The 13,714-nt window shown below is 43.6% G+C and overlaps 1 protein-coding gene across 6 annotated transcripts in view; it reads left to right on the forward strand.

Moving 5' to 3' along the window:
- The window catches only part of PRDM11 (PR/SET domain 11), a 93,341-nt gene that overhangs the window by 54,543 nt on the left and 25,084 nt on the right, over positions 1-13,714 (forward strand). Inside the window, exon 1 of one of the 6 annotated variants that reach the window (XM_049890943.1) lies at positions 1,768-8,336. The exons of the other annotated variants lie outside the window; for them this stretch is intronic. Coding sequence (XP_049746900.1) covers positions 8,334-8,336 — 3 coding nt within the window. The 5' untranslated portion in view covers positions 1,768-8,333. Of the gene's footprint in view, positions 1-1,767; positions 8,337-13,714 lie in introns of those variants that run through there. 6 annotated transcript variants of the gene reach the window in all.

Below are 13,714 nucleotides of genomic sequence, written 5' to 3' on the forward strand. Positions count from 1 at the left end.
TGGGTTTGGTTGTTTTTCGCATTTGGTCCAACGATAAGCATTCTCTGGGAGTTTGTGTTTACTGTAAACCAGCTCCCCACCTGGTCTTCTCAGTGTATCCTGCTGAGGTTGTGTTTCACAGGCCACGTTCAGGTGATTTTTAATGTTCGCGGAGTCCCAGTGTTTCATGGTAGTGTTACTTAAAAAGGTATAAGCATAAAGCTAGATAAACACAAATTTCTTAATACTCACAGCTTCTAAACAACTATAAAAGCAAAAGAAATTTACAAATAAATAATGAACAGAACTATAAAAAATAGTGTAATTGGAATTAATACAATCAGTTTAATGGGATGGATGACGTTATTTCACTGAAACTAGATTGCTGTTTGCGGGCACTGGTGGCTCAGTGGTAGAATTCTCGCCTTCCGTGATGGAGACCTGAGTTCAGCTTCTGCCAGTCACTCCATGCACAGCCACCACCCATCTGTCAGTGGAGGCTTGCATGTTGCTGTGATGCTGAACAGGTTTCAGTGGCGCTCCCAGACTAAGATTAGGAATAAAGGCCTGGTGATCTACTTCCAAAAATCAGCCAGTGAAAAGCCTATGGATCACACCTGTTAGATCTGCAACCAATCATGGGAATAGCGCAGGACTGGGCAATATTTTGTTTCATTATGCATGGGGGCACTATGAATTGGGTTGACTACCTGTTACCGTCGAGTCAATTCTGACTCATAGTGACCCCATATGACAGAGTAGAACTGCCCCATAGGAGCACCTGGTGGATTTGAACTGCCAACCTTTTGGTTAGCAGCCATAGCTCTTAACCACTATGTCACCAGGGTTTCCTTGGGTCGACTAGATGACAGCTAACCACCACCATCACCACGACCACGACCACCACCACTACCACAGCAACAAATTGCTGTTTGTAAGACAAATGTGGCAGATTCGTTGGCCTTTATCTGCCATGGGGTATCTTTATTTTCCTGCTGTTTGTCTCTCTTTGAAACACTGGGACTCCTTCTGTTAGTTCAACTGCTGTCATGTCCCTTGGCCTTTCCTTTGCAGAACGCGTTATTTACATACAAGCGTGCTTCTGTTGTTTTTTCATTAGCTCGTGGCAAGTAGCCGTAATTGGTGTTGTTTCAATCAACTATTACTGTGCAACAAGCAAGCTCAAAATTCAGTGGCATAGAACAGAGGTTGGCAAACTTTTTCCTTAAAGGGCCACGTGGTAAATATTTCAAGCTTTGTTGGAACTACTCAGTTTTGCTATTGTAGTAAGGAAGCAGCCATAGGTGTGGCGTGTTCCAGTAAGCTTTATTTATGGATATTAAAATTTGAATTTCACGTAACTTTGACTTCATAAGATATCCTTCTTCTTTTGATTTATTTTCAACCATTTAAAAATGTTAAAAACCCATTTTTAGCTGGTGGCCTTATAGAAACAGGTGGTAGGTTGCATTCAGCTTGCAGGCCACAGTTTACTGAACTCTGGCTTAGAGAAACAAATCATCTATTCTCATTCATAGGAGCCCTGCTGGTACAACAGTTAGGTTCTCCACTGCTAACCAAAAGGTTGGCAGTTTGAACCCATCAGCCACTCCCTGGGAGAAAGACCTGGTGATCTGCTTCCCTAACTATAACCTAGAAAACCCTATGGGGCAGGTCTACTCTGTCATATGCAGTCAGAATTGACTCTACCACACACAACAACATTCTCATTCTTGTATCTACTAGCTGACTGCAGTTCATCATTTATTTTAATTTTTTATTGTACTTTAGATGAAGGTTCATAAAGCAAACTAGTTTCTCATTAAACAATATTCATACTCTTTTGTGACATTGGTTGCCAACCCCACAAAGTGTCAACACTCTCCTTGACCTTGAATTCCCCATTACCAGCTTTGCTGTCCCCTTCTGCCTTCTTGTCCTTGCCCCTGGGCTGATAACGCCCATTTAGTTTTGTTGTGTTTTGTGGGTCTGTCTGATCTTTGGCTGAAGGGTGAACCTCAGGAGTGACTTCATTACTGAACTAAAAGGGTGTCAGGAGGTCATACTCTGAGTTTCTCCAGTCTGTCAGAACAGTACGTCTGGTCTTTTTTTGTGCATGCGTTAGAATTTCATTCTACGTTTTTCTCCAGCTCTGTCCAGGACCCTCTATTGTGGTCCCTGTCAGAGCATTCGGTGGTGGTAGCCAGGCACTGGTCTAGTTTTGCTGGACTCAGTCTGGTGGAGGCCATGGTAGTTGTGGTCCATTAGTCCTTTGGACTAACCTTTTCTTCGTGGCCTTGGTTTTCTTCATTCTTCTTTGCTCCCGAAGGGGTGAGACCAGTGGACTGTCCTAGGTGGCTGCTCACAGGCTTTTAAGACCCCAGGCACTCCTCACCGAAGTAGAATGTAGAATGTATTCTTTATAAACTCTGTATGCCAGTTGAGCAGATGTTCCCTGAGACCAGTGTCCCCACAGCCCTCAGCCGAGTAATTTGGTCCGTCAGGGAGTTTGGATGTGTCTGTGGAGCTTCCATGACCTTGCCTTGGACCAGTTGTGCTGGCTTCCCCAGTAGCGTGTACTATCTTACCCTTCACCAAATATTTATTTTTTAACTGTGGTAATATACGTGTTTTTTTTTTTTTTCTACTCTGTTCTATGGGGTCGCTATGAGTTGGAATCGACTTGACGGTGCACTACAGCAACAACAAATACATATGTAACCCAACATTTGCCATTTCAACATTTTTCACGTCCAATTCAGTAACATTGATCACGTTCATCTTATTCAGCCATTACCACTACCCACTTCCAATTTTTTCACCACCCTTAGCAGAAGTTCACTGCTCTCTAAGCAATGACTCTCTTCGCCACTCCGGCCCACCCCCGATAACCCCTTATGAACTTTGGTCTCTGTACACTTGCCTATTCTAGGTATTTCTTATAAGTGTGATCATACAATTATTTATTCTATGTATCTGCCGGTTGTCTGCCACTTGGCTTACTTAGACTGGGCTTGGCTTGGCTGCTCTGCTCAGGCTGGTTGTGCCCAGGTCTGCTCCATATGTCTGTTCTGGGTCCCAGGTTGAAGGAGCAGCAGCTTCCTGGTGAAGCTCTTCTTGTGGTGATGGCAGAGGCCCCAGAGGGCAAGCCCATCACCCTAACACATTTCAAGCCTCTGCTTGCATCATGTTTATGAACATCCATTGACCAACAAGTCACAAGGCTCTGCCCAAAGTTAAGGAGCAAGGAAGTACAAAACCCAAACCAAACTCACTGCCACTGAATGTGTTCAGACTTATAGTGACCCTACGGGACAGAGTAGAATGGCCTCACAGGGTTCCCAAGGCTGTAATCTTTACAGAAGCAGACTGCCACATCTTTCTCCCGTGGAGTGGCTGCCGGGTTCAAACCGCCGATCTTCCGGTTAGCAGCCAAACGCTTTCACCACTGCACCACCAGGGCTCCTTGAGGAAGTACGACCCACCTCTAAAGGAAGAGTCCAGTGCAGAGACACTTGGCAAAGGGTGATAGGGAAGAACGGGGCCAAGAACCCAGATCTACCACAGGTACCAACTCAGTCAGTCAATCTCACAGTACTCTTGTGGGTGTGCAAATCTCATGCTGATCCCCTCCCGCTGATTTTTTAAAAAATGAAAACACTCAATTAAAAATTCGTAGAGTTTTCAGATCTTGAGACTATGTCCAAAGACCCTAGTATGAGAAACACTAATTTTTAGTAAACTCCCCAGCTTTGACAATAGGGGACTTTGAATTTCCTGGTGTTTGAAAATTCCCTGAGGAAACAAGTCTTATCTGATCTATGCCCTCTGAGCCTAGCTCAGCACCCCAATCCTGGCAAGTCCTCAGCAAATGCTAGTTAGGGTTACTGTGAAGTTGTTTCTGACTCATGGAAATCCCTTGTGTGTCAGAGTAGAACTGTGCGCCTGTGTGTCAGAGTAGAACTGTGCGCCATTCAGTTTTCAGTGGCTCATTTTTTTTTTCCAAAAGTAGATTGCCAGGCCTTTTTTCTGAGATGCCTCTGGGTGGACTCAAACATGTTAACCATTTGTACCACTCAGGGACTCCCCTAGTTAGGGTTGATAGGCAATAATAATAATTGCCATGTATTGGGTACTAAACGATTTGTATATGTTAATTCTTTGTATACTCATAAGAGAATTCAGCTGGGTAGTTATTATTACCCCATTTTTACACATTGGGAAACCGGAACTAAAAGGCCAAGTTACTTGTCCAAAGCTACACTGCTAATTGTGGGACCAGTATTTCAGACCAAAGCTCAAGCTAGTAATCACCAAGCCTCAGGTGTGAATAGCTGAAAGGCCCCTTGACATCCCGTGGTCTTCTTCCCACTCACACTTAAACCTCCTGTTTCTTTAGGGACTGCTTTTCAAGAACATGGTATAAGGTTGTTTCCTTTTCCATGTTTGATGAGTATTTGGCAGCTTTTGTTTTTTTTTCTCTATATTTTTTTCTCATTGTCTCTTGTTGGTTTCACTGGTTACTGGGGCAGGGCCGCCCAGGATGGATGTGCAGGTCGTGTACTGAACAACTCCATGGGGTGATTTTCACATCAGCCCTGTTAACTGCTTCCCTCTGCTGTGTGAACCTGGAAGATCCTTCAAAACTGCAGCATGATATTTGAACTTTGTTTCTATCTCATTTCTCTCTGGCCATAGGCCCATTCCAATTTGCATTTTACTGCCCTCACTGCTGGGCAGATGCACCCAGATTCCTCTCCCATCCCTGTCCCCCCAAAAAAAAGACCTTTATGTAAGGGAAAACTAAGAGAGAATTCAGGCCAATCTTTCTGACTGCTGCTCTTCAAGTTCCTGTCCAAGGGCCCATTCCATGGACTTCAGAATTTTCTTTGCATCACCTGTAGCCAGCTTCATTGCTAAGAAGAGGAAGGTCATGGTGGTTGGGGAAGGGGGTGGTTGGTCCTGATCCTGGTTCAAAAGGCCAGGTGCCCTTCACAGACAGAGCAGAGGGACTTGTGATGAGAAGAGGTGTCCTGGTTAGTTACAGCCCAGCTCTGGGCTCAGACATTCCTAGGTTCCAATCCTGGCTCTACCACTTGCCAGAAGTGTATCTTTGGGCAAGTCAATTGTTCTCTGAGCTCCAGTTTTCTTACCTGTAAAACGGGGTTGTATAATAATGAGATATACCACTATGAGTTGCTGTGAATACAAATGGTTGGTGTATGTCTGTTGTGTAGAAGGTGATGAACAGATCACAGCTGGCTTTATCCCTAGTTAGCTTCACTGGGTTTCAGGAAAGGCTGGGGGTAGGGGGTGAAATCAAAGTTTGTAAAACCGGATCTGAAATTTGGAAATGCCTCATTTACCAGGTCTCCAGGGCCTTTTTGAAATTTGATAAAAGGTAGTTTTAGAACAATAAAAGGAAGTACTAATACCCTTATCAGTTAAATTAAGGAGGATGGATTCGATTAGTAGTTCGGACCTTTTTTAAGTCACCTCGAAAGTTATACAAGGAGCCCTGGTGGTGTGGTTAAGCACATGGCTGCTAACTGAAAGGTCAGCAGTTCGAACCCACCAGCTGCTCTGGGGGAGAAAGATGTGGCAGTCTGCTTCCGTAAAGATAACAGTCTTAGGAACCCTATGGGGCAGTTCTGCTCTGTCCTGTAGGGTTGCTGTGAGTCGGAATCAACGGCAACAAGTTTGCTTTTTTGATTTTGGAAGTTATACTGATTCTCCAGTGTTCACAACAGGATGCGCACATTTTAAGGAACCTCTTGAAGCCCGCCCATGGACACCAGTTTAGGAACGTGGGACCTAGGTAATCTCAGAAGCCCTCTTCCAATTTAAGTGTTCTTCACTCAATGCTTCTGGAGGCAGTAGAGGCCAGAGTTCAAGTTTAGTCCCACTTCTGTACCTCTCAGGGTTTCCCATTGCTCCCCTGGGAAGTGACTGCAGAACCAAGGTGAGGTGGCCTCCTCCTGGGGTTCTTGAGAGGAGCGCCTGAAGTGTGGGAAAGAGCGTTGTCACCTGGGAATGGCGTCACAGATCATTCTTAGCACTTTGCTCTAACAGGGGGCACAGGGCTGGAAATCAGAATGCTTCATGGATCTGATGGGTTCCTGGAAAGTTGCAAGCAAAGCAGATTTGTGAAAACCTAGGCTTTGCAGCATTCAGTTATGGCCCCATTTAGAGGAGCCCCAACAGTGAATCCTCGATTACAGCAGACTTTCAGTTGCAAAGCAAAGTATCCCTTCCTATGATATGCCAGTTTCCACACAGCAAACATGCTCAAACCAGAGGCAAAGCTGGGAGTTCAGGGAGGGCTCTAGAACATTCTTGGGTGATTGATTCTGATGGAGTCATTAGGGGGAGCTTGGGGGTCATGGGCAGCATCTGTCACTTGCAGAGTGGTTGAGAGCATGGGCTGTGCCAACAGAGAGACTCCTTTCCTCCAGCTTCTCCACTTAACTTCCTTTGTGGACTTGGGTAAATTGCCTGACAACCCTGAACCTCAGTTTCCTCATCTGTAAAGTGGGCATGTTAATAGTAGCTACTGGATAGAACTGTTGTGAGAATTAATAAGATCGTATATTAGAATCCTTGGCACAGGGACTGGCACAGCCAAATTATGAATGGCGGCTGTTGATGATATTTTATTATTGTCTTTATTAACGATTACCATGGTCAGAAATAGCGTTCTGGTTCACATGAATCATGCTTGACCCAGGGCACCATACGTAACTCATGCTTTTAGATTACTGTCTAAGGATCTTCCCACATCGAATCATACAGTCTTAGCTTTAGACAAAACTTTAGAGGCCATTTAGGATGGATTTTCACTAAGTGGGGAAATCCTTTCTTCAGCCTCCCTGAGAGTGGGTCATCCAGCTGCTGCTTAAATGCTCCCAGTGACAAGAATCTCACCACCTTACAAAGCTCATCCTATTGTAGACTATTCTGCCTGTTAGGCAGTTATTGGTTAAGCTGAGTTCAGGTCTGTGTCCCTCTAAGTGTGTACTGGTCCTGGTCCCATCTCCCCCACAGGGTGGTCCTTCCCATACTTGGTGATGGCTCTCCTTTCTCTGCTCTCTTCTCCTCCAGACAAAGGGAACCGCACCCAGTCTCTTGAGTGTTCTTCAGATGGCATGGTGACCCCCACACCATGCTAGCTTCCCTCCTCTGATCAGGTCCAGGTTATCAGAGTCCTTGTATCACAGTACTCAGTCCTGGGCTGGTCAGAGAAGCCCCAGGTATGTAACAGGACTACAGAGTCAACCTTGAGGGATAAAGCAGGGGTTCAGGAGAGGGCAGATGCTGGGAGACCAGCCTTCTGGGGCTCAGCCCAAAGCATCTGGTCCTGGCTGGCCAATCCTGGACCCATCTTAGTCCTGGGACTGGAGGTCCATTCGGGGTGGCTTGGGCCCATCAGTGACATGTACTGCGGCTTGCAGGGCTGTGTGATCCTGCTTTCCTCTGCTCCCTCTGCCTAGAATACCATTGCCCTCTCTTCTCCAGGACCTTAGCCTAGAGTTTCCATTCCCCAAGAAGGCCCCGACTGGCTCCCAGGTGCAGGGTTCAAGCTCAGAGCTCTTCTAATCTGTGTAATTCCCCATCACAGTACTGACAGTGTCACAGTCGTTTCTCTTCCATGTCCTCTTGGACTGAGAGCTTGGTGGAGCAAGGACATCGTCTATCTGGCTCACCTTTTTATCCCCAGAGCCTATCACAGTAGCCCCTTCCTTGGTGGTATTTGTTAAATAAATACTTGATTTAAGGAAATCCTGATTGGTGGGAATGATAAGCCAAGAAACATCTCTTAGGAAACGTTTAGATCTAAACCCAGCAACAGAGGTCTTGGGCAGCTCCCGTGTCCCTCACAGCTCCCTTCCGGGCCTCTCTGCCCAATCAAAGCTGCAGAAATGCTGATTACAACAACCCAACATTGGCCTATAGGCCTCCACCACCCAGAAGTAATAATAACTGACAGTCAATCCCATCATTAATAATTATAACAATGACCATGATGCGAATAAAAAATTAAAAAAATTTTTTTTTATTTTGATGCGAACAGCAACCATTTATTGACTGTTGTCTACATCAGTCCTTACAACAGTGCTGGAAGGTTAGCTCTTACTCCGTTTCACAGATGAGGAAACTGAGCAGGCCACTCAGCTTGTAAGGGACGAAGCTGAGATTCTGCCCGATTCCTCTGATCCCATGGTTGTTTCTACCCACTAGGTGCCCCATCTGCCGGTGCATGGCCAAGAGATGCTTCTCTACTCCTCTCCCCCACACCCCCAGGGCCTCCCTGGCTAATGGGACAGAGAGGAGCAATCAGAAAACAGTAACGTAAGATGGTTAGTATTACGATAAAGCACAAGAATCTGTGAGACTGGGGGAGGGTCCCTACCGACTGGGCAGCAGCTGAGGAGGCTGTCCAGAAGAGGGCAAGCCTGAAATGTGTGTTTTCTCTTTTTGTCTTTATAACATCTGTAAATTGGAGTAAGAACTAACCCTGAAATGACTGATGTGGATGATAATAAATGTCTGCTTTATGAGATTTTTAAAACAAAAGCAAGATATTCTCATAAATAGAGATTTTTAAAACAAAAGCAAGATATTCTCATAAATAGAAACGTAAAGCAAAAACGTCATCTCCCCTGCCCCCTTACCTCTCCTCTGGAGGTAACCAGAGTTGAGAGTTAGATGTGTATTTCCAGACTGCCTATGCTCACGTAAACATATTCATGGTGGTGTGCTGATAAATGTTTAACACCCTGCTGGTGCTGGTAAAGTAGGGGTGGATATGTGCCGATTTCCATGGTGTAAATACTTCCACCAGGGCTGATTTCAAGATACCAATGTGAAGTCACCGAATGCCAAGGTGGGAAGAGATATGCAGTACCAAAAACCAAACCAAACCCACTGCCGTTGAGTCTATTCTGACTCACAGCGACCGTACAGGACAGAGTAGAACTGCCCCATAGAGTTTCCTTGGAGCGCCTGGCAGATTTGAACTGCCGACCTCTTGTTTAGCAGCTGTAGCACTTAACCACTATGCCACCAGGGTCTCCGAGATGTGCCATAGCTGCCAATAAATTGTATTTCCACCCTATTGATACAGTTGTTATTACTGTCGTTAGGGGCTGTTGATTCAGTTCCGACTCATAGAGACCCTGTGTACCACGGAAGGAAACCCTGCCCGGTCCTGTGCCATCCTCACAATTGTTGCTGTGCATGTGGCCATTGTTGCAGCCACTGTGTCGTTTCATCTCACTGAGGGTCTTCCTGTTTTTTGCCAACCCTCTACTTCACCAAGCATAATGTCCTTCTCCAGGGACTGGTCCCTCCTGATAACATGTCTAAAGTACGTGAGATGAAGTCTTGCCATCCTCCTTTCTAAGGAGCATTCTCGCCGTACTTCTTCCAAGACAGTTTTGTCCGTTCTTCTCTGGTAGTCCACGGTATATTCAATATTCTCCAACACAGTAATTCAAAGGTACCAATTCTTCTTCGATCTTCCTTATTCATTGTCCAGCTTTCCCATGCATATGAGGTGATTGAAAATAACCATGGCTTGGCCAGGCGCACCTTAGTCCTCAAAGTGCCATCTTTTCTTTTTAACACTTGAAAGAGGTCTTTTGCAGCAGATTTTCCCAATACGTCGTCTAATTTCTTGACTGCTGCATCCATGGGTATTGATTGTGGATCCAGTTGATACAGTAGATATAAATGAGCATAGGTGACAGTAAAAGGTAGTAAAATAATTAGGAAAAAATCATGCTTTTGAATCAGTGTTACCTTTATTTTTTAACATAATTGTAAATTTATATAATTTAATTTTTAATAGCAGCTGTGTTTAACAACTAGTTCTCTAAATTGCCTGAAAATTCAACAGTCAGCTCTAGTGAGCTAGTACAAGTTGGCCCCAACACACCACACATTTTATTTTTACTAAAATATTGATATTGTAAGACCTAAATATAAAATCTAAAATGATAAAGATCGTGGAAGAAAAAATAGGGACAATTCTAGGAGCCCTACTACATGGCATAAATAGTATACCAACGATAACTTACTGTCATGGATTGAATTATGTCCCCCGCAAAATGTGTGTATCAATTGGGCTGGCCCATGATTCCCTGTATTGTGTGATTTTCCTATATGTTGTAAATCCTGCTTCTATGATGTTAATGAGGGATAATGGGTGGCCCTTGTGTTAGTGAGGCAGGACTCAATCTAGAAGATTGGATTGTGTCTTGAGGTAATCTCTTGAGATAGAGAGAAGTGAGCACAGAGACAGGGGGACCTCATACCACCAAGAAAGCAGTGCCCAGAGCAGAGCACGTCAGGAAAGATTGATGAGAAGGCCGACAGAAGAGAAAGCCTTCCCCTGGAGCTGACACCCTGAATCTGGACTTTTAGCCTACTGGACTGTGAGAAAATAAATTTCTCTTGCTATGAGTCGGAATTGACTCAACGGCACTGGGTTTGTTTTTTTTTTTTTTTTTGTTAAAACCATCCACTTGTGATATTTCTGTTATAGCAATACTAGATAACTAAGACATAACAATGCACTAACACCAGAAGAGAAACTAGATAACTGGGAGCTCCTAAAAATCAAACACTTATGCTCATCAAAAGACTTCACCAAAAGACTAAAAAGAGACCCTATAGACTGGGAAGAAAATTTTTGGCTACAATATATCCAATAAGGGTCTAGTCTCTAAAATCTACAAGATACTGCAACACCTCAACAACAAAAAAGACGAATAACCCAATTGAAAAATGGGCAAAGGATGTGAACAGACACTTCACAAAAGAAGACATTCAGGCAGCTAACAAATACATGTGGAAATGCTCACGATCATTAGCCATTAGAGAAATGCAAATCAAAACTACAATGAGATGCCATCTCACCCCAACAAGGGTGGCACTAATCCAAAAAACACAATAAATGTTGGAGAGGTTGTAGGGAGACCGAAACACTTACATACTGCTAGTGGGATTGTAAAATGGTGCAACCACTTTGGAAAACGATTTGGGGCTTCCTTAAAAAGCTAGAAATAGAACCTTAAAAAGCTAGAAATAGAACCACCATACGATCTAGCAATTACAGTCCTTGGACTATATCCTAGAGAAATAAGAGCCAAAACACAGACAGATATGTGCACACCCATGTTCACTGCAGTATTGTTCACAATAATAGCAAAAAGATGGAAACAACCTAGGTGCCTTTCAGCAAATGGATAAATTATGGTACATGCACACAACGGAATACTACGCCACAATTAAAGAACAATGATGAATCCGAGAAACATCTGACAACATGGATGAATCTGGAGGGTATTATGCTGAGTGAAATTAATCATGAAAGCACAAATATTTTATGAGACCACTATTCTAAGAACTTAAAAGGTTTAAACACAGAAGAAAGCATTCTTTGATGGTTACGAGGGTGGGGAGGGAAGGGGAGGAGAATTCACTAACTAGATAGTAGACAAGGATCATCTTTGTTGAAGGGAAGGACAACACACAATACAGGGGATGTCAGCACAACTGGACCAAAGCAAAAGCTAAGAAGTTTCTCGGACACATCCAAACACTTGGAGGGACAGAGTAGCTGGGGCTGGGGCCTGGGGACCATAGCTTCGGGAGACATCTAGGTCAATTGGCATAACAGAGTTTATTAAGAAAACATTCTGCATTCACTTTGGTGAGTGGCATCTGGAGTCTTAAAAGCTTGCTAGCAGCCGTCTAAGATGCATTAATTGGTCCCAACCCACTTGGAGCAAAGGAGAATGAAGAATACCAAAGACACAAGGAAAATATTAACCTAAGAGACAAAAGGTCCACCCACATAAACCAGAGAACTCCACTAGCCTGAGACCAGGAAGAACTAGATGGCGCCTGGCTACCACCAGTGACCACCCTGACGGAGAACACAACAGAGGGTCCCGGCCTGAGTGGGAGAAAAGTGAGGAGCAGAACTCAAATTCATGTAGAAAGACAAGACTTAATGGTCTGACAGAAACTGGAGGAACACCCAAGACTGTGGCCCCCGGACGTTCTGTTAACCCAGAACTAAAACCATTCCTGAAGCCCACTCTTCAGACAAAGAATCGACAGGACTATAAAGCAAAAAAATAATACTCATGAGGAGTGTGCTTCTTAGTTCAATCAGATACAGGAGACCAAATGGGGAGCTCCTGTTTGGAGGCAGGATGAGAAAGGCAGGAAGGAACAGTAACTGGTTGCATGGACACAGGGAACCCGGGGTAGAAAGGGGGAATGTGCTGTCACATTGTGGGGATTGCAACTAATGTCACAAAACAATGTGTATAAATTTTTGTATGAGAAATTGAGTTGTAAACTATCACCAAAAGCATAATAAAAAATAAATATTAACCCTATATAAATTCTTTCTTAACTTGCTTATTCCTAAAAAAGGTATCCATTCTTTCAGTCAACCATTATTCTATCATGCGCCAAGCCCTGTGTTAGGAACAGCGACACCATCATGAACAGGATGCCCACGTGCTTTCCCTTCATTAGCTTACGGTCTAGTGAGAGAGATTTCCAGTTACCAAATCAACAAATAGATCACCACCACCACCAACAGAAATGTACCCTGTAAGTAGATCTCTGAATGGAAGTAACAGGATGAAGTAATAGGGAACAGTGTTCTAATAGAAGAGGTGGTGGAGGTCTGGGTATAGCAGGGGAGAACCTACTTTAGGTTCATGTCAGGTTTGGGAAGTGATGACATAAACCAAGTCCTGAAAGATGAGAAGGGACTAGCCTTGGAAAATTCAGTGGAAGAAAATTGCAGAAGGATATGTGCATTTGGGCACCATTTCTATAACCTTTACAAACATGCAGTACAGCTCTGTACATTGTTTTAAGAAAAATCCTTGAGTGGTAAAAATGAGGATGCTGCCAGCTTCAGGATGGTTATTTCTCTTGGGGTGGGAGGAGAATGAGGTGGAGATAGGAAGAGTCTTCAACTGCATCTCTGTATTTTCTTGGAAACAAGAGGAAAGAGAGGTCTGGGACAAATATAACTTAGTGTTAGTTAACATTTGTTCTGGAGTCCCTGAGTGATACAAATGGTTAAGCGCTTGACTGCTAGCCAAAAGGTTGGTGGCTCTAACCCATGAAGAGGTACCTTGGATGTCAGTTACACCTCAAAAAAGCTGTGAGAAGAAGAAAAAAGAATGAATGCAACATTATGAAACAAAAAGAGGCAGAATGAAAAAAAAAAAAGATGGATCTGAAAAAAGAACAAGTTAAAATTCTGGGAATGAAAAATATTCATTGAATTAAAGATACTTATTTAATAAAAAGCAGAAAGGAAAACCTCAAAGGATGGGATAACTCTAGACCGGACACAGTCAGAGAGAGAATTAGTGAATTGAAAAGAGTTCTGAGAAATTTTCCTAGACCATTGCTCAGAAGGATAAAGAGAAAAGCATGAAAGGGTAATTAAAAGACGTGGAGAATAGATTGAACTGCTTCCACATATGTTTAGTAGAAATTCTGCAAGGATAGACTGAAGCAAATAACTAAGAAACAGTATTCAAAAGCATAACAGCTGAGAGTTTTCTAGAATTGAAAAAGAGACATAAGTCCTCAGTTTTAAAGTACTCATCAAATAATGAGGAAGATTAAAAAAAAAAAGTCAATTCCCGCCTTGAAACAACGTAGTAAAACTACAGAAAATCCAGAATAAAGG

Source organism: Elephas maximus, chromosome 7 (genome assembly GCF_024166365.1).
Source record: "Elephas maximus indicus isolate mEleMax1 chromosome 7, mEleMax1 primary haplotype, whole genome shotgun sequence".
In the NCBI taxonomy this organism is placed as follows: domain Eukaryota; kingdom Metazoa; phylum Chordata; class Mammalia; order Proboscidea; family Elephantidae; genus Elephas; species Elephas maximus.